General features: G+C 37.7%; 1 protein-coding gene across 2 annotated transcripts in view; it reads left to right on the top strand.

Moving 5' to 3' along the window:
• Positions 1–24,706, top strand: part of TFRC (transferrin receptor) — a 28,641-nt gene extending 3,935 nt beyond the window's left edge. Inside the window, exons 2-19 of one of the 2 annotated variants that reach the window (XM_046002324.1) lie at positions 3,431–3,489; positions 4,057–4,267; positions 5,323–5,536; positions 6,908–7,057; positions 7,236–7,338; positions 9,178–9,291; positions 9,931–10,029; positions 10,405–10,544; positions 12,160–12,317; positions 13,063–13,182; positions 14,868–14,953; positions 15,535–15,598; positions 16,569–16,636; positions 17,856–17,914; positions 18,127–18,208; positions 19,735–19,956; positions 20,914–21,054; positions 21,655–24,706. In XM_046002324.1, the coding sequence (XP_045858280.1) occupies positions 3,454–3,489; positions 4,057–4,267; positions 5,323–5,536; positions 6,908–7,057; positions 7,236–7,338; positions 9,178–9,291; positions 9,931–10,029; positions 10,405–10,544; positions 12,160–12,317; positions 13,063–13,182; positions 14,868–14,953; positions 15,535–15,598; positions 16,569–16,636; positions 17,856–17,914; positions 18,127–18,208; positions 19,735–19,956; positions 20,914–21,054; positions 21,655–21,897 (2,310 nt within the window). In that variant the 5' untranslated portion in view covers positions 3,431–3,453 and the 3' untranslated portion in view covers positions 21,898–24,706. Of the gene's footprint in view, positions 1–3,430; positions 3,490–4,056; positions 4,268–5,322; positions 5,537–6,907; positions 7,058–7,232; positions 7,339–9,177; positions 9,292–9,930; positions 10,030–10,404; positions 10,545–12,159; positions 12,318–13,062; positions 13,183–14,867; positions 14,954–15,534; positions 15,599–16,568; positions 16,637–17,855; positions 17,915–18,126; positions 18,209–19,734; positions 19,957–20,913; positions 21,055–21,654 lie in introns of both variants that reach the window. The other variant, XM_046002323.1, reaches the window with a different exon arrangement.
• Positions 24,707–24,986: the final 280 nt, after the last annotated feature.

Below are 24,986 nucleotides of genomic sequence, written 5' to 3'. Positions count from 1 at the left end.
ATAACTACCTGCTTATAGACAGTTATAACTGATATGGAAAGTTTCTCCCTTGCTTTTAGAGCACATAAATTAGAGTGATTTCAATTGGAAGAAAATTTATTAAGGGGTTCTTTTACATACAGAGCTTTACTGTGTGTGAGATCATCTTGAAAGAATGATTCAAATTTGTTATATATAAAACTTAAGGAATAACTTACAGATATCTACAATTGTATTCTTCATAGATGTGGGTTAAATTATGAGATTAAAATGGGAATTGCCTAGGTCACAGTTTTTCTCCCAACTTTATTTCTTTCATGTTACAATATTTTGTGTCTGGGTATTGAAGTAGAAATACTGCTTTTCTCAATCAAAATGTATTTAGATTTTAATTATATAAAATAATTACATATTCTTTTAATGTCTTTGTTTATGCAGACTTGGAATAACTTAATCTTGTCATTTAAATCCTTTACTTAGCTCATTTATTTAAAAGTGTTGTCCCTTTAGTCTCAAAATTAAAACTAGAAACCTTGAGGAATGGCTGGTTCAGAAGAATATTAAACTTGAAAGCTGCTCTTCCTAGAAAAGGGTGATTAAAATTGGTTCAGGGTGGAGTCTTCTAGTTCTGGTTTTAGTGATTGGGTTTGTACCGTTCTGGTGCAGTGATAGTGATAAACTTTTTGTACCAGATAGGGCAAGAGCTTCTTAGAAAACGACCTAATACTTCTTAGTTCTGGTCTTGAAAGCTTGGGAATTAAATTTTTGTTGTTGTTAATAGGTTTTGATAGGAGACTTTTCTAATGCCAGTTTATATAATGTCTTTTACAATCTTCATATATCTCAGTTTGCTTTGTGGTATGTGGGTGTTAAATGTGTTTTAAGTGTAATTATAATATAGGAAAAGCCTTAAAATAGATAGTATGAATTAAGTCACCATTTTATTTATTTCAACATAATATCATTTTCAAACATCTAGATTCATTCATTCAAACCAAATTAATGAGAAAATCCAGATTTCAGTTAATAACTGTACTGTAACTTCATATAGGATTCTCTTGTTTAAGGAGGTGTTTTTTACTCTTGAAGTGGCTGTGGGGGGGGGGCTGGCTGACTCAGTCAGTTGGTAGAGCACGTAACTCTTAACCCTCAGGGTTGTAAGTTCAAGCCCCATGTTGGCTGTAGAGATTACTGGGCGGGCGGGGGGGTGGGGGGTACTAAAAAAACAACTACTAAACTGGTTGTCATTGAATTATTTTAAAATGTATTTTAATTGATATACTGATGTATAGTGGACATAGTATATTAGTTTTAGGCATGCACCATAGTGATTCAAGGGTTAAGATTAATTTTTTAAATTTCTGGAGATGAGAACACAACCTTTATAACCCAGTAACCCATTGAAATTCAGTTTTAGATGATCAGTTTTCAGCCTTGAACAAGACATTTAACATCTCAGATAATTGGCTTCTTTGTCTGCATACTGTTTTTCTTTTTTTGTCTATTCTTTTTGCATCAAAGATCTGCTAGATAATTTGTAAGAACTCTTCATTTAATCAGAAGTATCAGGTTTTTGGTCATTTTTATTGCAGATGCTTTGTTACGGGTCTTTGTAGCATGACTATTCTTGGCTTAATTCTGCTTTAGGTTTTTGTTTTTTTTTTTTTCAGGTGCTAGTCTGTTGTCTTTTGTATTTGTTCTTTTGACGACTAAATTCAGTTATTTAAATCTACTTAACATGGGTGACATTCTAACTGATTTTCCCCACATGCTTTTTAAGATTTACTTATTTATTTTTGGTGGGGAGGTGAGGAACAGAGCGAGAGGAAGAGACTCTCCGCAGAGCATAGATCCTGCCACGGGGTTCAATCCCATGACCCTGAGATCATGCCCTGAGCTGAAACCAAGAGTCAGATGCTTTACCCACTGAGCCACCCAAGTGCCGCCCCACCACATTTTCAAGTTTGAAAATTTTCAAGCCTACAGGAAAAATTGAACAGTACAGTATATATCCATGTATCCTTTACTCTGATTTCACCAGTTGCTAATAGTTGCTACATTTGCTTTATTTCTTATATACTTTTTACAACTGAACTGTTCTAGAGTAAATTATAGAAGTTATGATGTGGGGTGTCTGGGTGATTCAGATAGTTGAGCATCTGGCTTTGGCTCAGATCAGGATCCCAGGGTCCTGGAATTGAGCTCTGGGTTGAGGTCCCTGCTCAGTGGGGAACCTGCTTCTCCCTCTTCCTCTACTGCTCCCCCTGCTTGTGTGTGTGCTTTTTCTCTCTATCAAATAAGTAAATAAAATCTTTTAAAAATAAAATTAAAATAGGCATTATGATACTTCATTCTTAAGTTTATTATTATTATTTTATTAATTTTTACATCCAACATAGGTCTTGAACTCAGCAACCCTGAGATCAAGAGTTGCATGCTCTTCCAGCTGAGCCAGCCAGGCTCCCTGATACTTCATTCTTAAAATCTTCAGTATTGGGGCACCTGGGTGGCTCAGTGGGTTAAAGCCTCTGCCTTTGGCTCAGGTCATGATCCCAGGGTCCTGGGATTGAGCCCCACATTGGGCTCTCTGCTCAGCAGGGGGCCTGCTTCCTCCTCTCTCTCTCTGCCTGCTTCTCTGCCTACTTGTGATCTCTGACTGTCAAATAAATAAATAAAATCTTAAAAAAAAAAATCTTCAGTGTTAATTTCGTAACAACAAGGGCTTTCTCCTCCAAAAACAGAATACCATTATTGCACTCTCCAAATCTAACACTGATACAGTATTGTTATCCAGTATATAGTCTGTATTTAGATTTATTTCTCCCAATGATATGTTTGTCCCTTTCCCCACTCCACCCCCCACCTCAATTCAGGATCTAATCAAGGATTACACTAAATTTAGTTGTCCTATAAACTAAATGTCTTTGTTAAAGACTCTTTCTAGAAAGGTGATAATATATTTAAAAGTAAATTTGAGGAGTACCTGGGTGGCTCAGTGGGTTAAAGCCTCTGCCTTCAGCTCGGGTCATGATCCCAGGGTCCTGGGATCAAGCCCTGCATGGGGTTCTCTGCTCAGCAGGGATCCTGCTTCCTCGTCTCTCTCTCTCTCTCTTTCTCTGCCTGCCTCTCTGTCTACTTGTGATCTCTATCTGTCAAATAAAATCTTTTTTTTTTTAAAGATTTTATTTATTTATTAGAGAGAGAGAGATCACAAGTAGGCAGAGGGGCAGGCAGAGAGAGAGGAGAAAGCAGCCTCCCTGCGGAGCAGAGAGCCTGATGCGGGGCTCGATCCCAGGACCCTGAGATCATGACCCGAGCCGAAGGCAGCGGCTTAATCCACTGAGCCACCCAGGCGCCCCTGTCAAATAAAATCTTAAAAAAAAAAAAAAGTAAATTTGATATAATTACACAGTGGTATCTATCTCACATTAATTTTCTATTTTAATACTAGGCTCTTCTGTGTAGCAGCTCAGAATGATGGATCAAGCCAGATCAGCATTCTCTACCTTGGTGAGATATTTTTAGTTGTATTTCTTGTCACCAGTTTGTGAGAATATGAAGTATACAAGAATGACTCTTACCCAGTAATCATGAAGTCATATCCAAAGGTATCATAAAGTATTTATCTTGAAGTGGTGGTCTTGAGATGTAACTGCTCCCACAAAGGAAGGGTATATTCAGTCTTGAGTAGAGTGAACTTGAAAATTCCTTTAAGAACTTTCAGGGTATTTTTTGGGTGTGGTGTGAGGGGGACAGCCAAGTAGATAAGAGGAACTGAAGAAAGCACTGTATAACATGTATTACCTATGTTAGACATATATAACAGACATCCCGAATGAAAAGGCTGAATGAGATAAAGGCCAGTGTGTGATCTAGCCCTCATCTGCCATGGACAGAACAGGACATAGGGAAGAATGTTGCTTTGAAAGAAGAACTTCTTTTTCCTTAAGAATATATAGCAAGTCCCAATAATGGCCCAATAATAAGTATAGTACCTAACCAAACTTTTTGTAAATGTTCCTCTTCCCTTTCTTCTCTTTCATAATGCTTTCTTTCTCTCTTTTTGTCAAATCTCAGTTTGGTGGAGAACCATTGTCCTATACCCGATTTAGTCTGGCACGGCAAGTAGATGGTGATAACAGTCATGTGGAGATGAAACTAGCTGCAGATGAAGAAGAAAGTGTTGACAGTAACGTGAGGGGTAGTCACGCCAGTGTCACAAAACCAAAAAGGTTGAATGGATTTATCTGCTATGGGACTATTGCTGTAGTCCTCTTTTTCTTGATTGGTAAGAGTGGCCATTCTGAACTTAAATATTCCTTGTCACTGACTCAAGGAAGTCTGTTAGTTTAGCTAAGCAAACATATTTTGTGCCTTTCTATGTGCCATTATGCTAAACACTAGGAATACAATGATGACTGAGATTCTAAGCCTGCCTTGAGTTGAGCCTTGTGTGGGGGGGGAGAGACACAGGAATCATTACATTGAAATGTGCCAGTGTTATACTAGAAATACACACAGGATATTTGTAGCATACAAGTTTGCCCTAAGGATTTAAGGAAGGCTTCTGGGAAGAAAAGTTACCTATGTCTTAAAAAGGTAATTATTTAGGGACCTGTGGCTGGCTCAGTCAGTAAAGCATATGACTTGATTTTGGGGTGATAAGTTGCCCTATGTTGGGTGTGGAGATTACTTAAATGAAAAAAAATTAAAAGGTAACTAGAGTTCTTACACATTTGACTCTTGAACAACATGGGCTTGAACTGTGTAGGTGCACTTACATGCAGATTTTTTTCAACGAATATATTGGAAAATTTTTTGGAGATTTGTGACAATTTGAAAGAATTTGCCAACTGCACAGCCTGGAAATACTGAAAAAGTTAAGAAAAAGATAGGTATTGTTGTAAGAATATACTGTATTCATGTATGTATGCATGTAACATGTATATGTACAAAATACATGTTAATTGATTATGTCGTCATAAGGCTTCTGGGCAACAATATGCTATTAGTAATTAACATTTTTTGGAGAATGTTAAGTGCAGATTTTTCACTGTGTGGGGGTCTATACCCTAAAACCACCCCCAACATTGTTCAAGAGTCAACAGTATGATTTATTAGATTAACTAGTTTAAAACATATAAAACTGAGATTTCGTTATTTACTTTCAAACTGTTTACTTACAGTTTGAATAAACCTGTATTTTCACTTGATCTTAGCCAAAAGGCCGAGAAGCGATTGAATAAACCTGTATTTTCAAGGCTTAGCTGAAAATATTAACAGTTCTTACAGGAATATATTATAAAGGAAATTCTGAGTTCACCTGTGAAACTTTATCCGTAGGATTTATGATTGGCTACTTGGGCTATTGTAAGCGTGTGGAACCAAAAACTGAATGTGAGAGACCATCAGGAACGGAGTCTCTGGAGACAGAGGGAACAGAACCTTCAGAAACAGAAGAGTACTTCCCTGAAACACCTTCTCGCTTATTTTGGGCGGACCTCAAAGAAAAGTTGTTAGAGAGACTGCATAACACAGAGTTCCTCAGCACCATGAGGTAAGCTTAAGCTACTTCACAAATTTAATCTCAGTGTCTAAACAAATATCAATTACTCAGAACAGTTCAACAAAACAAATGTGACAGTCTGGAGGAAAGCTTTAGAGTTAGGGCAGGCCTCCTCCTGTGTTCAGCTGGAGGGTAAGCAATTAGTAAGGAATTCAAACCCTCAGATGGGAAAAAAACTTTTGTCGGGACACCCCTTTTCCTTTAAAAAAAATTCGTAGGTCTTTGATCTTTTTGTCATCTGGCTCTCTTTATAGTCTGTTCCTTGTGTCAGACTTTCTTCTGCTTTGATTTTGCATCTTAACCCCTTGTAAGTCATGCTGTGCTTTGCTACTATCCACAAGGGTATCAGTAGCCTTTATTTATTTTTTATTTTTTATTTTTTTTAAAGATTTTATTTATTTGACAGAGAGAGATCACAAGTAGGCAGAGAGGGAGAGAGAGGAGGAAGCAGGCTCCCTGCTGAGCAGAGAGCCCATGCGGGACTTGATCCCAGGACCCTGAGATCATGACCTGAGCCGAAGGCAGAGGCTTAAACCACTGAGCCACCCAGGCGCCCCAGTAGCCTTTATTTTTGAGGTCAAGACTGATTTGACTGCCTGTCTTGATACAGAGACATACCATGTCTTTAGTACTCCTTGATTTCTTCTGGTTCTCATTAATCCATACTCTAAGAAGTGTCCTTGATGTTCCTGTCCTTTGGTTTTTAAGATCTTCCTTAGGTCTAACTCTGTGTAAAGGATGTATTCATCCTTTACCTTTTAGCTGGCTTCCTGCAGTTTCAGTGATAGAGTAATTCTCTTAATCTTAGGTTAGGTATCTTGGCATTTTTACTTCATCTAATGAATACTTTAGTGTATACTATATACCAGGCCTTATAGATAAAATGAGAGTGTAGTTTACAAAAGAAAAACATTTATATGATCTACATATATTTACAATGAGACATAGGAGCTAGAACAAGGAGTAGTTTTGCTTCAAAGTAGGTGAAAATTAAAGCATACTTGAGTTCACCAACAGTAACACTATCTTTCATTTTGCTTATAACAGATTTCTTGGAAACTACTCATTTCCCCTAAAGCTATCCTAAGTAGGTACCCCGTTAGGATGGAGCTCTTGAAGGACCACTTTACTTGGATAAAGAGGTTTTAACAAGCCGAAGACCTAAATACCTTCAGATATTTGGCCATTTTTCCCCCCTAAGCTTGCCTTTAGTCAATTCAGAAATTTTGGGTCACAGTTAATTTATCTTTGCTATGACTAGTATTGAGTTGTGCTTTTAAAACAATTTGCTTGATGTTTGAGTTCACTGTTTATTTTCCAATTAAATTTCAGTTCATTTAACAGTGATGATTTTTCCTGTAGGCTGCTGAATGAAAATACGTATGTCCCTCGTGAGGCAGGATCTCAAAAAGATGAAAGCCTTGCTTTTTTCATTGAGAATCAATTTCGTGCATTTCTACTTAGCAAAATTTGGCGTGATGAACATTTTGTTAAGATTCAGGTCAAAAGCAGGTACGTTGAAAGATGGTAAACTGATTTTATGTAAGTAGCTATTTTCAGGTATGCTAATATAGCAGAGACTTTCAAAGTAAATAATGCATGTCAAATACTAAATGTATTAAAACCATTTAATTTTTTTCCCCAAGGTTGTCCTTACCTTTAGTTCACTTTAACTTACTCTTTTTAGCAGTGCTCAGAACTCGGTGACCATAGTGGGCACAGACAGTGGTGTGGTATACCTGGTGGAGAATCCTGAGGGTTACGTGGCATACAGTAAGGCAGCGACCGTTACAGTAAGTAAAGGCAAAACAGTACATGAAATTGTTTTCCCTGCTGAATAGCTCAGAAACTCATCGTTACTTTTGTAGGAATTTTGGTATAAATTCACTTATAAAATGTCCCTGATCATGAGATAACTATTGTTCTCAACCCTCCTATGCTACAGTGAAAGTAAAATCCCAGGTTCTCAAATAGGACAGCAAGGGCCCTAAGTCATCCGCCTGCTCTTTTTCTCCTTCACTGTGTGCTGGCCACCCCAGCTTGCTTCCCTGGTGTTCCTCAAACTCTAAAACACAGGAATGCTTCCACCTCAAGGCCTTTATAAAACTTACTTTTCCTTCTGCCAGCCCCACGCTTCCCTTAAAAAACCAACATCTTCATTTTGTGTAGGTCTCTTCTCCAGTGTTATCTCTTTAGGGAAGTGTCTTCCTTAATTATCGTGGTAAAAATGGCCTTCCTTCAATCAGTTCCCCTTACTTAGCTTGCTTTATTTGTCTTCATGGAACTTAACACACCTGACATTTGTTTCCACACTAGAATGTAAGCTACACGGAGAGCTAGAGGTTGGCTTTCTGTACTGCTATGTCACAGAGCCCTGGACAGTGCCTGACATAATGGTGTATGCTGAATGAATGTGAATAATCGAGATGCCGTGTGGGGACAGATGAAGTAACCATTTGGCTAGAGTCTAGTCTTAGCTTGACTCTTTTTTTTTTTTTTTTTTAAGATTTTATTTATTTATTGACAGAGATCACAATTAGGTAGAGAGACAGACAGAGAGAGAGGGGAATTAGCTTGACTCTTTAATGCTTGATCATTTTTTAAATTTAGGCGAATATGGCCAAACTACTATAAAAATTAAAAAACAGATCTATCTAGGTTTTTCAGGTGAGAAAACATATGTTTGTATGTCAGAGGTCTATCTAGTGGGTGCCTTCCAAGCCAGATGGAAGTCTTACCTGTGCCATATCACTTTCCGTGGCTACCTACAATCTAGGGGTTGGAGATGGGTGCACTTCTGGCAAAGAACGTTGAGAGTTTGGGGTGACAGTCAGTTAAGCATCCAACTCTTGGTTTCAGCTCAGGTGTTAATCTCAGACTGGTGAGATTGAGCCCCATGTGGAGCTGGAGCATGGAGTCTGCTTGTCACTCTCTCTGTCTCTCCCCCTCCTTCCACCTCCCCCCTTGTCTTTCTCTCTCTTTCAAATTAATTAAAAAGAGAAAAGAACATTGAGGGTTTTATTTCACCCGCAGGCTGTCTCATATTTGGATATTTGGTTGTCAAAGTCTTTTGATAGCTCTAATAGAATTTAGGAACATTATGAGACAGCTTTTATAAACACCTAAAAGTTGATCTATGCAAGTCACTTTATTGTAATAGTATTTAACAGTTTTGACACATGTTTATTATCAGAACTTTTGGTTAAGACCCGTTCCTATGTATGTCCTTAATTATCTAGCATTCACTTGTTAGGAACTTTATGTAATTGGTGCTGCCAGGGCTAGCGAACAGTATTTACATTGGTTGTCTCTTTGTTTATCATTCTGTTAGCTTTTTTCTTCCCCCAGATATTGGAAGCGATGTAAAAGAGATTAAATGTCAGTAAGTCAGTGCAAATTAAAGGCAGCATGTGATGATACAAAGCATGAATATAGGGGGCCAGAAGTCTTGATTCACTCCTGATAACTGTGACCAGTTCAACTAGAAATCTCTTACATCCTTTCTAGGCTTGGACATCCTTTTTAGTATCTTGTTTTCTCTCTTGGGTTTCATCTGTAAAATCATCCTGTCTTAGACTCTGTGGTGGTTCTAATTACCCTAATGCTCGTTATCTCTGATGTCTTTATTCTAGGGTAGACTGGTCCATGCGAATTTTGGCACAAAAAAAGACTTTGAAAATTTAAACTCTCCTGTGAATGGATCTTTAGTGATCGTTAGAGCAGGGAAAATCACTTTTGCTGAAAAGGTGAGTTTAAGTTCTTGAATACATTGGTATACTGTTTTCATTTAAATAGTATTGATTTTTTTTTTTTACATTCTGAAAACTCAGTCTTAAACTCATACCTAATAATTTATTAAAGTGTTAACAACAAATAAGTTGTAATTCTCTAAACTGTAGGACACTTGTAAAACTATGGCATACTTGGAGTATTCTGCAGTTACTGTCTTTCAGTGAAGAAGAAGTAAACAGAAATGCTTAAGTGAAGGGAGTTTAAATTTAAAATAACAATATTCTGTTATTATAGGATTGTTAAATTAAGGTGCTTTGTTACATTCTATACAACCGAGTTTTATGTATATGGAGAATTCAGTTATAACTGTTTTATGAAAAGGAAAATTAAAAGTCAAAGCTCCATAAGAGCCTAGAATGGAACATAGCAAAAGACAGTGGTTGTGTTGGATGGGTTTTTATTATTTGTCTTTGAAACTCCTTGATGAGTTACTTGAGGCAAGAATTTTGTCTCAGTGTATAAGCTGTCTGAAACATTGGGGAGTTCTGATGCTGTCCTCTGTAACCGTTTGTCTTAGCATAAAGCCCAATACATATCTGCTGATTTTGTGTGACTACCTCTTCATTTTCTGATGTTTACCTGTTTTCCTTTAGGTTGCAAATGCTCAAAGATTCAATGCAATTGGTGTCTTGATATACATGGACCAGTCTAGATTTCCCATTATTAATGCAGAGACTCCAGTCTTTGGCCATGTGAGTTTTTCCTTAAGTAGATGAATTTTGGGGTTCTACAAATTGTTGCTGGGTTCTGTCTGCATTGGTAGAAGTACAGCATGCCATCCTTAAATGCTCTTTTTTTCTGTGAGAGTCTAGCACTAACAAGAGGATGGATGTGACTTTTGAGACCTAGTTATTATTGCTAATGGAACCTTCTCAACAGTGACTTGAATTGGGAATTCGGCACATGCCATATAAAGACAAGAGTCACATGTTGTAGGCCACTCAGACCATTAGGCTTTGAGGCATTAAACTAAATTTAAGTTTTACCCTCATACTAAATCTGAATCTTGTAGGGATTTCTTGAACAAATGCCTGACCTGACAGCGCATTATTCTTTCGTTTTACCAGGCTCACTTGGGAACAGGTGACCCGTACACACCTGGATTCCCTTCTTTCAATCACACTCAGTTTCCACCATCTCAGTCGTCAGGATTGCCCAGCATTCCTGTCCAAACAATTTCCAGAGCTGCTGCAGAAAAGTTGTTTGAGTAAGTTCTTATTGGAAAGCTCTCTTATTTGAAAATCGGTTTTATGAATAAAAAGGAATAATAATCATTTTAATTTGATAACATTTAAAACAATTGGCTATAATTTTCCATATTTGGCATATTGTGGGGTGGATAGCTGTTGACTTGTAGATAAACATGAATTTTTTCCTCCATAAAGTGATCTTAATAATTAGAATTGGATTTATAAACTCAGCCAGTCCTTGTTCAGTGTACCCAGTGAATTCCTTGTATACTATTCCTGGCCTGCCTTCTGCTTGAGGACTTCCTGAGGTAAAGCACTTTGCTGCCTGTGGCAACCCATTCAATTATTGGAGTAGATCTGTTAAAATTGTCGTTGAGCTGAAATCTTATTCTCTGTAACATGCATTACTTGTAGATTTTCTTCTTAGCAACAGAACAGTTCCAGTTTTCTAGTCCGTAGATTATCTTCAGTTCTCTTGACAGTTTCCAGATGCTTTACAGTCACGATTAGTTCTGGATAGCCTAGCCTCCCTAATGTAGTAGTATACCTCTTTAATAATAGAACCCAGTCTGATTAGAGTACTTGTCATTAATTTTTATCTTGAGCTGGACATATTTCCTACCTGGTGTTGGCATAGGATAGAGATCTAGTCTCAGACACTTATTTGAGCATTTATTTGCTGTGTGACGTAGAACAAGTTACTCTAACCCCACTGATCATGTTTCTCTGCCTTAGATAGTTGAAATATATTCTACTTAACAGGGTGATTGGTTTCAAATGAAGAGCATCTTCATGTAAGGGTACCTGTATAAATACTATGTGACTATTAATGATGCTATCTGCGAGGCAGTTTTTTTTTTTAAGATTTTATTTATTTGACAGAGAGAGAGAGAGCAATAGTAGGCAGAGCAGCAGGCAGAGGGGACAGGAAGAAGCAGCAGGCTCCCCGCTGAACAGGGAGCCCGATGTGGGGCTCGATCCCAGGACCCTGAGATCATGACCTGAGCCGAAGGCAGACGCTTAACGACTGAGCCACCCAGGCGCCTCTGCAAGGCATTTTTAATAGACGATTTTTATCATCTTATCACCACTTACAAGTCTTCCCTAACCTATCAAGCCAGCTCCCTATCTTATCCTTGTGAGTGGGGGGTAGTAATGTTTTGACATACTTCTATAAGTAGAGCATTGTTTGGATAACATGAGGAATTCAATAGGAATCTTCCCCTATCAGCAGCATGAAAATATTCTTTATAACTAAGATAAGAATGTATACTGGTTAGTAGAGAGAGTGAGGAAACATGGGAATCTAATGGGCCTGTTAAGAACTTTAGTCTGAGTCCATCTTGGTATCTACTTAAAATGTAAGTTATAACTGTCTCTGGCAGAAAAGCACGGGTCAGATGAGAATCGATAGAGAAAATTTTAAACATTGGTTACACTTGGAGGTAACTGATTTTCAAATGATTGCCTACAGGTCAGAGTAAGACAGAAATGGTTGGCCACAAAGGAGCAAATTTTGTGTATGTTTTCTTCGTATGTCCTCTTAGCCTAGACCTTCCCTGCGCAGTAAGGAGGACTGATTTTGAAGGCCTGCGGGAAGCAACAATAACTCTGATGTCTGTTTTCTTCCAGAAATATGGAAGGAGACTGTCCTTCTGCCTGGGAAACAGACTCCTCGTGCAGGCTGGAGACTTCCCAGAACAGGAACGTGAAGCTCACTGTGAATAATGTGCTGAAAGAGATAAGAATTTTTAACGTTTTTGGAGTTATTAAAGGTTTTGAAGAACCTGGTAAAGACCCGTTTTTGTTTTGTTTGTGTTTTCCTAGTTCTTCAGAATGTGGCCAGAAGAGGCAATGCAGGAAGGCTGGCTTTGGCTTGATTTTTGTAGAGTGCTAACTCCTATCTGTCCAAAAGTTGTTTATTTAAGGTGACAGTTTATTGGGAGATAATAAGACTCTAGGAAACTAACTTGTCAAAACTGACCATTATGACTAGAAAATCTCTTTTAAGTTACTGAATAGATCAGCCATAAACACATATCTTCTTGAAGGGGGCAGATAATAAACATGTTGCAGGCTATCAGTCTCCGTTGCAACTGCTTAATTCCAACAACATTGCAGCATGAAAACAGCCATAAATGATATGTAATAAATGTGCATATAGGCTGTGATTTACTACCGACCCCTTGAATAGACCATCTAGTTAAGTGAAATCTAATAGTCCTATCATTTAGTAAGGAAAGCTCTTGGACTTTGGTTGCTTATTAAACATTAGTGGGCACTAATAGGTGGCTGATGAGTAAACTTAATTGGTAATGTGGAAAGAGTAGCAATACTAATAAGGAAAAAGATTAGTATTGTCACATGAACTTTTAATTCCCAGAGTCCTAAGTCAGAGATGAAATAGCTTACCCTTAGAGCATATATTGCATTTTTACCCTTTTGACTAACATGATTATTTTAGAGTTCAATATTAGAAAACAGATTAAAAGTTGGTTGTATAATTTATCTTTTTTTTTTTTTTTCTTTTTAAAGATCGCTATGTTGTAATAGGGGCTCAGAGGGATGCCTGGGGTCCTGGAGCTGCGAAGTCTAGTGTAGGAACAACTCTCCTATTGAAGCTTGCCCAGATATTTTCTGATATGGTCTTAAAAGGTAGAGTACAAATTTTGAGAACTTGAATATCTATGTGCTATATATATTTCTAAATATATGCTTTCTCACTTTTGCCTATATTATTATGGTTCACTTATGCCAGAATCTTGAGTTCTTAGGTGCAAAGCAGATTGGCTTTTATTGGATCTGCCTTTGACTTTGAAACAGCTTTCCATGCAGTTTCTTCATCGCACTGGGAATCAATTCTTTGGAGACACCAAAAAAATGAATTGGACCCCAATTCTTAGTTTGACATATTCAGAATGATATGGCAAATCTAGCATGGTCCCTAAGGAATCTATTTTAAAGGAAGCAGTGATATATAGTATACCTCTGTACTAATTTTCTATAATTTTGTTATAAAATTTTAGGGGTGCCTGGATTGCTCAGTGGGTTAAGCCTCTTGCTTTCGGCTCAGGTCATGATCTTAGTGTCCGAAAATGGAGCCCCACATTGGGCTCTTTGCTCAGCAGGGAGCCTGCTTCCCCCTCTCTCTCTGCCTGCCTCTCTGCCTATTTGTGATATCTCTGTCAAATAAGTAAAATCTTTAAAAAATAATAAAATAAAATAATAATATGTAGGGGTACCTGGGTGGCTCAGTCATCAGCGTCTGCCTTTGGCTCAGGTCATGATCCCAGGGTCCTGCGATTGAGCCCTGCATTGGACTCCCTGCTCAGTGGGAAGCCTTCTTCTTCTTCCTCTCCCACTCCCCTTGCCTGTGTTCCCTTTCTCGCTGTGTCTTTCTGTCAAATAAAAAAAAATTTTTTTAAAGATTTTATTTATTTATTTGACAGATCACAAGTAGACAGAGAGGCAGACAGTGAGAGAGAAGGGGATTCAGGCTCCCCACCGAGCAGAGAGCCCAATGTCTGGCTCGATCCCAGGACCCTGAGATCATGACCTAAGTGGAAGGCAGAGGCTTTGACCTACTGAGCCCCTAGGTGCCCCCAAATAAATAAAATCTTATAGTATGTAATTTTGTATTATACTTAGAATACTAGATATGTTCCTATATGTTTATAATATGTAAACACTTTCAAGCTTTTCTCCCTTGGTACTTGCTGCCATTTCTCTGCACACACCGCCACACGAACAAACCCCCATTACCTTCTTGAATCTTTGGGTCATAGGGTAAGTTGCAATGCTTCACTTTTATGCAGAAGTACATAATACAGAAAAATACATACACAAGGAAAGGGGAGGAATGGAGGGCAGCAGCACATAGTCACAAAAGGAGCTGTCATTAGTGTAGTTTCTCTGAAAACTCTAACTTAAATGTGTGAATTTTTCTATTTCATAACAGTGGTTTGTAAAGTAACCCAGTGTTTTAAGTGACTGACCTCTATGCAGATTGTTTTCAGAGAAGGTACACATTATAGCTACATCATAATCTCAAGTATTCTTTGGTCCAGAAGTTAAGGGGCTCAAAGAATAGAGTTGGAAAAAAGTGACTTCCTGTAAGAATTGGTCCCTGCCATATGTTTGAAATCTCGCGAATGATCTCCTACCCTGTTCTTTGTAGATTACTTTTTAAAAATTATTTTTATTTTTGTTCTTTGACTTGGGGCCTCAAAAGAGAAATATTTTTTAATCTGTCTAGAATTAGAAATTTCTGGTTTCATGTTATGTCAGTTGCCTACCTATAACCTGTCCCAAGATAATCCTAACTTTTTGTTATCTTTTAGATGGCTTTAGACCCAGCAGAAGCATTGTCTTTGCCAGCTGGAGTGCTGGAGACTTTGGAGCAATTGGTGCCACTGAATGGCTAGAGGTATTACTCTACATCACCCATAACCCAGAATGGGCAGCTGAACTTGTTGGGCTTAATTTGTCTTCCAGAAACCCTGCTTTTTAGATTTGATTACAGTTGATCCTGAACAACACAGGTTTGAGCTGTGCAGGTCCACATACATGTGGCTTTTAAAAAAAATAAATACAATGTATTTATAAATACAATATATGTAAATATATATAAGTACATCCTCCAAGTATTTTCTCTTATTATTATCTTAGCATTTTCTTTTCTCTAGCTTACTTTATTGTAAGAGCACAATATATGATGCATAGAACCTGCAAAATATGCGTTAAGCAGCTGTTTATGTTATTGGTAAAGCTTCCCGCAGCTTTAATTTATGTAGTTCAGTTTTGGGGGGTCAAAAATTATATGTGGGTTTTCAATTGTGTGGGAGGTCAGTGCCCCAACCCCCACGTTAGGGGAGTCAACTGTATATCATTTTTGCCTTTGTGTTTTAGTCTCAAAAGACTAAATTTAAAAGGTGTCCCTAATAATAGCTGCTCCATGTGACAGATTAATACATGTTAGTACATTTAGTATTTTTCCTTCTATTCTAGGGATACCTTTCCTCCTTGCATTTAAAGGCTTTCACTTACATTAATCTAGATAAAGCTGTTCTTGGTAAGTATCCTTTTTATTAGCTGTTTATGAATTTAGATAAACTTGTAAAACAGAAGAAAGTCTTTCACAGCAACATTCATTAGTTTTTACAATTTACATCATTCCCTAATCAAGACTGACTGTAGCTTTCTGAGTAATCCATTAAATTATAGAATGGGTACAGATCGCCTTTTTCAGTGCAATCGTTCCCAATGTGGCCCTCAATTAGCAGCATTAGGATCACCTGGGAACTGTTAGCAGTGTAAAATTTTAGACCTTTTGAGTCTGAAACTGAAGCATAAGTCCAGCATACTTTGTTTTAACAAGCACTCCAGGTGATTCTGATCCACTAAAGTCTCAGAACCATGAGTCTGGACTATTTTTTAGACAAGAGGAACTAAACCGTACCGTATAGAATGGTACTTCTAGAGACTAATTCACATCGAGCTAGGTGGTGGCATCACGAATAGAAATACCAGATAATCAAATTCTAAAAGACTTTGAATGTTGCTAAAAGTGCAGATGTAGCCATTGGATGAATTGAATAGTAAAGTATCTCATTGGAAAGAGGAAGGAGTTAAAATTGAACAATTTTTTAACCATTTAATTAATTTTTAATTAATTCTAAATTTTTATTAGATTCATCATTATTGCTGTCTTACTGTACAGCAGAATGTTTGAGTGTAGCAAGTAGATGGTAGCTAGCAGATGACTATCCTAATTAGGTGAATTAGAAAGGTACCAAAAAACAAATAATTAACTCTGCCAGCTGAGGGGGTATGAGCATCAGTTGAGTCAAGTTAGGGTTAGCATTTACTAAAGAAGTTGAATCTTAATCACCTTTTGTCTAGTTCTTAAAGAGGGTAGTTGTATTTGGCCACTTACCTAGGTTATTATCTTCCTCTTATGTCAAGTACTTTTGGTTGTAGAAGTAGCTGTGTAAAAATTACTTGACTAGAGAAGGGGCAACGTTAAAATAATCTCTTTGCAGGTACCAACAGCTTCAAGGTTTCTGCCAGCCCACTGTTGTATTCGCTTATTGAGAAAACGATGAAAGATGTGAGTGTATACCTAATTACAAAATCCGTAACCTAGTTTTTTATCTAATTTACAGTAAGATGGAAAACAATATTTAAACCATCATGAGTAGCCAATTAGAGGAATTTAGAATAAATTCTGTAGTAGCATTATTTAAGTTCTGCTCCTGGCTTATTTGCTCTGCCTATTGAACATGTGAAGTGAGGGTAAACTATTTACTTAGTAAATATAAGGTGAGGGATGTGGTATATGGAAGGCTCTGATCTCAAAAAATAGGTAGTCTATTTGGGAATACTGCAGAATTTCCCGAGGCCTAAGCTGTACTGTGGGTATCCAATGGGGGTTGTCTGTAGAGTCAGAATGTTAAGGAAGCTTTAAATGAACTGGAGGGGGCACCTGGCTGGCTTACCTGGTAGAGTGTGCAATTCTTGATCTTAGGGTTGTGAGTTCGAGCCCCATGTTGGATGTAGAGATTACTTAAAATTAAACTCTTTTAAAAATTAAAAAGAAAAATAAATGAACTTGAACTATACCTAATATGTAAATAAAAAGACCAAATGAAATATTCATTGAGTAAATACAGACATGTGAATGACCATAGTTTTGCAATAGGGAGGAATAAGATTGGCTAATGGGCTTAGAGGCCATATATATTAGAATAATTTTTTTAAAGATTTTATTTTACTTGAAAGAGAGCACAGAGGGAGAGAGAATATCAGGCTCCTTTTGAGGACCCTGAGATCATGACCTGAGCCGAAGGTAGACGCTTAACCAGCTGGCCACTCAGGCGCCCTCAGAATGATTAAAGATGGAAAGAGCAAGGGTCATAGAACTTGGCCTTGATCCTATGGGAAACTGGGAATTGCCGTAGAGTCTCCAGCAAGGCAGGTAATGTGTTTGCAGGTTAGGCTGCAGTAGAATAAAGTGAGCTAGAAGGCCCAGAAACAAGGCAGGCCTATCATGAAGGTTAGAAAGGGCTTTTAAAATTGTGGCGAAGCCACCTTTAAAATGGTTTAAGGAAGAGAATATTTTTTTCTCGCAGTAACTAAAGGAACTATGACAGCACGAGCCTAGTAGGAATAACTTCAGAAATTTGAGATTGTTTTACCAGCTTAAATTTTTTCAAGAAGATAATAATAAATTTTTTAAAATAAATACATATAGATCTAAATGTTTGTGACCAGGCTGAATTACTATGTTCAGAAAGATGCATCTTAGTGACATTAACTTTATTTTACAGGTAAAACATCCAGTTACTGGGCAGTCTCTTTATCGGGACAGCAATTGGTTCAACAAAGTGTAAGTTGAAAAAAGTGAATGAACAGCTTATAGAAAAGAAGAATTATCCAGTGACACCTACTATGGTAGAAATCTACACCTAATCTTGCAGTGAGCTTACCTATACTAAGGTCAATTTAAGAATTTATTTGGGGGGAGGGGTAGGGTTGCATGGTAGCACAGTCTGCTCTATAGAAAACTATTCTAGAGACACATTCTTGCTTTACTTTCAGCGAGGAGTTTTCTTTGGATAACGCAGCTTTCCCTTTTCTTGCGTATTCTGGAATCCCAGCAGTTTCTTTCTGTTTTTGTGAGGTAAGTCTGAACTCTGAAGTCATATTTTCGATCTTCTTTCATCAATTTTGAAACCTAGAGTACTTAAAATGTTTTAAGAGGTTATACACATGCAGTTAATGCATACTCCCTTATGATCAGTCTTAACATAGAATTGTTCTCAATTAGCTTAATTAGCAGTAGAATTTATTTGCTAAAACATCTTCAATTTGCTATGATGAGTTTTAGTAACAAGGCTACCTATTGGACAGTGCAGCTAAGAAAATTTCTGCCAAACAGAAGGTTCACTTGGACATTGCTGTACTTGATACCTGTTAAGATACGGTTCTAGATGTTTGTCTAGAGATAGATGTTAATCTCTTAAACAGGGATTATGGGTAAAAGCACAAAACCAAACAGATGTCAGGTTGTTACGAGACTGAACTTTGAACAGACCAAGTTGTAGGAAAGCAAGATTGACTTGTTTCAGGAGCCAGTTAGAAGGCATCGAAGGCTACTCTGAGTAAATAGAAGGATGAAGGCCTCTTGTGTTGAAGTGGTGAAGTTGGAAAGCCAGCTCTGGAATGGGCTCTCCAAGGTATGAAAAGATCGTAGAGTTTTTAGTATAGGAGGTCAGGCTGGGAGCTGTTGACTTTGACATCAGATTATTGATCCCACGGAGGATAGGTCCTCACGTGACTTTTTATCCCTGGATGTTTGGCCTGGGACTAGGAGGGGAAAGGTCTGAAACAAGGGACTGATGTAAGTAAGATCTGGATTTGGAGATTAACCCAGCTGGAATTCTCTTGACCTTCCGCTAGAACAGCGGTATGGATAGCATTGAAATAGTTGGTCACAGTATTTGTTTAGTACATTAGAAAGAACTGAATGTCTGGTTCTAGGGTTGAGATTTAAGGATGATTTCTGTTGACCTTCAGAAGATTTTTTAAAAACTTATTACTGACTCCTTAAGATGCATAAGTAACCTAGCAGGTAATACGGAATTGTGTAGTCCAAAACTAAAGAATGAGGTCAGATCAAAGGATTGTCAGTGAGATTATCACTGAGGACAATGGTAGGAAATAGAGTTGAAGAAATAGTTAACTTAAATTGTCTAATGAAGCTAGAGGGAACTTTTGTTAGAAAGGGTAGCATGTTATGAATGGATTGAGTGCTGAATCATTAGAAAGGAGGTCAGTTTTATAAATGTGACACTTTATATCAAAAGCACACTTCACGCGTGCTGTCCTTATCTAATGGGTCAAACTTCCCAAAGAGAGGAAAATAAGGATACAACCTCAAATCTGGTTAGACTTCTCTTCAGGGTATGTGATGCAATAGAACAGGGATTCTCTAGGACCTAGAAGAAAGCAGTTATTCTAGGAGGTTAGGTTCAGAGGAAGTAGCAAAAGCGGTACCAAAGTAGTGGATGGGAGATAAAATCGGAGTAGAAATACATTAGAAGCAAGGGAAGAATTGGTACTACTATTAACCTTGATTGTAAAATGAATGCGTGGCTCCTGCTCTTAGGATCCCGGTAAGTACATTTACCTAGCTTTGTTTTTCAGGACACAGATTATCCTTATTTGGGTACTACCATGGATGTCTATAAGGAACTGGAAAAGAAAATTCCTCAGTTGAGCGAAATGGCACGTGGAGCAGCAGAAGTCGCTGCTCAGCTTGTAATGAAACTTACCTATGATCTTGAATTGAACCTGAACTATGAGATGTATAATGACAAAATACTTGCATTTGTGAGGGATATGAACCGATTCAGAACAGACATAAAGGTGAGTACTAATTAATATCAGGTTCTTAATACTGAAATAGTTTGAAGAATAATGTATAACTGTTCCTAAGGGACATGATTGGTAGCCAAAGTACATTTTAAAGTGAACTAATGTATAATTTTTCTTAGAATTTATAACTCATTTGAAAGGAAAGTTGAGAGGCTGTGGGTTATAAAGCTGGGATATAACAGAGCAAGTATTTCAGAATCTAATTAGCCTAAGGTACGTTACATTTATGTAATTCCAAGGAACCTGTAAAGAGGTCCCAGAGAATATAAAGATCTCAACCATGACTCTGGCTGGACCTATGAGTTTGTGCTGTATATCATATATGCCTTTCAGGGATGTCACAGATGGAGAGAGAACATAGCCAATAGTTAACAGTCTTACTTGGTGTTCCTGCGTGTCTAGTATTCAAATGCTTGATAAAGTCAAATTAATAATATGTGGTTTCTAATTGGTTTTGTGGTACTAGAAGTCAACAGATCCCTTAAATGAAGTAAATCACTGATAAATCTTAATGATTATGACTTTCTCAAAACTTGAAACTAATTATAACTGATCAGAAAATGGGACTTTTGAGAAAAATCTCTAGACTGAAGTTCATTGAGCTAAAATGGTTAAGATTTTCCATCAGCAGATTGGCCTGGAAACCGTATACTACACAGGACTGTTAAATTCTTGTTAATCTTGTTAATTTCTCAATGAGGATGGCTTCCTTGGGAGACTAAGAATGGCTAACTGCCATCTGCTGGTTTCAGATACGAGTGTATTACTCCAGTTCATAAAGCCTGGGACCTCCTGGCAAGGTGCCTAAGCCTAGCATTTCTCTGTCCGCGAGTCACCCCCTTTTATCAGAACCATCTCATCTGCTACCACTAAATTATAAAGAAACGTAGAGTAATAGCCTTAGAAATAGAACATCTAATAGGGGAGTTTCATGTCTTTCTGCTTCAGGAGATGGGTCTGAACCTACAGTGGCTGTATTCTGCTCGTGGGGACTTTTTCCGCGCCACCTCCAGACTAACAACAGATTATAAGAACGCGGAGAGAACCAACAGATATGTGATGAGGGAGATCAATGACCGTATCATGAAAGTAAGTACATGTCTGAAAAAGAAAGAACTGAAGTATGTTACTTTTTCGTTGGTAAAACTAATAAAAAGTAGAGTAGTAATTCCAGGAGCCTAGAATCCTTTGCTACTTTAGAATTGAGCCCAGAGCTTTAACTCTAATTCATTAGCAAGACCTGGAACTGGCGTATCTAACCTGGAAGTTCTAAAGGCTTTTGACCTGGTATTAACACTTTTAGGTTTTAAAAACATTTTAGGAAGGGATCATTAATGATTTTTAGCTGTCATTTTCTCTGTATTCCCTTTCCTAATTCAGCCCTTAACTGCTTTTATCTTAATCTGCTTGGAAGAGGCAGGAGACTTGATCAGCAGTGGGAACTTAACAAATCTTCCATAACCAGGCTGCAACTAAAGAAGACCAGTACCACTTTGACAAAGGAATTGACAGTTTACTTTATAATGTTAATGTTAGAAGATCATAGCCTGGTTCTCCATATTCTTAAATTTGGGGAATTTTAACATTTCAAGTGAGAGAATGACAGTTGTTTGACTACATCAGGTCCTCCCCTTCAAAGTGAAAGTCCCAGCAGTGTGTGTAAGTTCTCGTATGTTTTTGTTTCCATAGGTGGAATATCACTTCCTCTCACCCTACGTATCTCCAAGAGATTCTCCTTTCCGGCATATCTTCTGGGGCTCTGGCTCTCACACTCTGTCAGCTTTACTAGAGCATTTGAAGCTGCGTCAGGAAAATAACAGTGCTTTTAATGAAACACTATTGAGAAACCAGTTGGCTCTAGCAACTTGGACTATTCAAGGAGCTGCAAATGCCCTCTCTGGTGACATATGGGACATTGACAATGAGCTTTAAATGTGATGTCCATAACTTCTGTAAGAACATCAGGGTAGTGTGATTTCTAGACTTGTGCTGGTTGTGCTAAATTTCTCGTAGGGCTACAAAACCTAATATTGTTAAAATTCTACCCAACCGTCTTGGTACTCCTAGATGTCTTTAGGCAGCAGCTTTTAATACAGGGTAGGTACCTGCACTTCAAGTTAAAGTGAATAACCACTTAAAAATGTTCATGATAGAATCTTTTCTCAGATCATCTCTAAAATTTTAATTGCTTTGTATGGTAACTGCCTCTTTCTTGTTAGCTATGAAAAAGTTAGAACCAGTAACATGAATTATTGCTCTAAATCCTAAGGATATGAACTGGTATCTTCTGAGGGGGAGGAGGAGGGCGCTATATGCTGAAGGTTGAAAGTAGTAGCTTGGTGCAAACCTCTGCCTTCAGTTGATGCTGGATAAGAGATACCAGGTAGCAAGACCTCATTCTCCAAATGAGATGCATGCCTTCTTTAAGGATTTAGCTGGTTTCCACATCCCTGAATGAAACAGTTAACTTTCGGAAGGGACTTGTTTTCTTGCTCATGAGGTCTGAAACAGAGGTCCTTCAGCTGGATAAAACGAGGTTCAACTGTTGATCACAGGAGTAAGGCCTTAATGTGCTAACCTCAAGATTATTTATGAAAAGGAGACCAGAAGCCAAAGACCTATGTTTTCTTTTAATCTGCCCCTTCCCCGTAAGCCTTTGTTTGTTTATTAGCTTTTTGTCGTTCTTGTGTTTCCCAAAGTATTTTGAAAGAGAACCAGCTTCAGGTGTTTAATTTCAAACTCAGTTTGTCAGATGTTAAAGAACACACTGCCAAATTTTGGCCAAAGTGTTAATGTTTTGGAAAAGCTTTCTATCATTTTGGCACTGAGATATTTATTGTTTATTTATCAGTGACAGAGTTCACTATAAATGGTGTTTTTTTTATAGAAGATAATTATCGGAAGCAGTGCCTTCCATAATTATGACAGTTATACTGTCGTTTTTTTTTAATAAAAGCAGCATCTGCTAATAAAACCCAACAGATACTGGAAGTTTTGCATTTATGGCCAGCGTTCGAAGGTTTTAGAAAACAGCCACAAGCCAAATAAAATTTTAAAGCTAAATATCTGAAGAATTCCATTTAATTGGGGGTTGCAAATTAAGTTAGACTTTTGTTTAGCCAATCAGATAAAAATGGCAGTTCTCCTAAAGGGAAGGAATTGCGACCAAGTTCTAAATTAATGTCACTTAAAGGCTGTGATAGTACTCATGTGTGTGAAATTTTACAGCTCAGTTTACCCAAGGTGTAACTTTAATTTGAATTTTGCAAAATTTCCAGTACCTTTGTCACAAACCTAACTCACATTATCGGGAGCAGTGTCTTCCATAATGTATAAAGAACAAGGTAGTTTTTGCCTACCACAGTGTCTATATCGGAGACAGTGATCTCCATATGTTACACTAAGGGTGTACGTAATTATCGGGAACAGTGTTTCCCATAATTTTCTTCATGCAATGACATCTTCAAAGCTTGAAGATCGTTAGTATCTAACATGTATTCCCAGCTCCCTATAATTCTCTTAGTTTTAGTTGCAGAAACATTTTATGGTCATTAGGCATTTGGTGGGTGCATTCAACCACTACAAAATAAAATTACTTCTTCAAGATTCTTTATTTTTAAACCTAATGTAGTATTTTGTTATATTTGTGGTTTCTCCAGGTCTTCTGTTTAGTGGGATAGTAGTATACATTTATAATGTTTGCCGTTGACAGATGAATTTAACTTTATCCCCTTATTTGCATGTTCTCTCCTGTAAACTTAATTCTACAAGTTTGAATCCAGAATTGACCTTTTAGCTTAACTCGGGGGAAACTTGCCTAGGAGCCTCGGGGTGGGGGGAGTGAAAGGTGTAGCGAAGCGAAGCTTGCAAAAGGATCTTTCTTTGATCATGTCTACCTACCCATTAGTATGTGGTAGTTTTCTGTTAACTATAGATGGGAACAAATAAGTTTGAAGCTACATGAATAAAGACTTTTACTTTCTTTTCAGCCATCATTATAAATCTGATAATCAGCTGTTTGTCATAGGGTAGTTCACCCTAAAATCATCACTTAAGAAAAAGTCCATAGGGTCTTTTAAGGTTCTTAAACTTAGCATCACGTGCCTAAGATAACCTAGATCTAGATGATTACGGCCTCACTGAATTGCTTCACTGCTCAGTCTGTTTAGTCTTCACAGCATTTTTTCTTCAACTGGTATTTTGTGTAGCTGAGTGAAAAGGTCATAGCTGGATTCCTGGTTCGGGTATCACACTTTATCATACTTCAGTGAAAGCTCAGTAACTTCAAGACATAATATGAATAATGGGCATCCATTTACAGCAGTAAATCTCTTCAAAAACCTCTTTTCTATGGTGGGGATTCAGTTACTTCTAATCAAAAAAGCCAGTAAGTCGTAAGAGGCTTGCTATTCCTGAATGAAATGTGTGTCTGACTAGCAACAGCCTGCTGGACTTAATAAGATTCTGTCTGGTTATAGATGTCAAGCGCATTTTGAAGTTAAAGGATAAAAGAAGTGAGCCCTTATCACGACTCACTGTTTTAGAACTTGCATGACCTTTACTGTTTTCTCTTTGAATGTTCTTGAAATTTCAGTTGGCTAAACATGGCTTATTAGACTTGCCAACTTACTGCTCATCTCTGTCTTTGTAAACAAGTGATATGCTCTTAAAATTGTGTCCAAGCTGGTATGTGCAACAGTGTGGAAGTTCCTCATCTGATTTAATAAAATGCTTGAACACTGAGTTGTCATTTTTTAAATAGGTTTTATTTTTTTTTTCTTTAAAGATTTTATTTATTTGTTTGACAGATCACAAGGAGGGAAAAAGACAGGCAGGTGGGGGGAGGGGGAAACAGGCTTCCCAATGAGCAGAGAGCCCAATGTGGACCTCGGATCCCAGGACCCTGAGATCATGACCTGAGCCAAAGGCAGAGGCTTAACCTACTGAGCCACCCAGGTGCCCAGATTTTATTTTTTGAGAGCAGTTTTAGGTTCATAGCAAAATTGAGCAGAATATATGAA

This window comes from Meles meles, chromosome 4 (genome assembly GCF_922984935.1).
Source record: "Meles meles chromosome 4, mMelMel3.1 paternal haplotype, whole genome shotgun sequence".
NCBI lineage: Eukaryota > Metazoa > Chordata > Mammalia > Carnivora > Mustelidae > Meles > Meles meles.
Note: the sequence above shows the minus strand (reverse complement) of the source record. Positions and strands in the feature narration are given on the sequence as shown.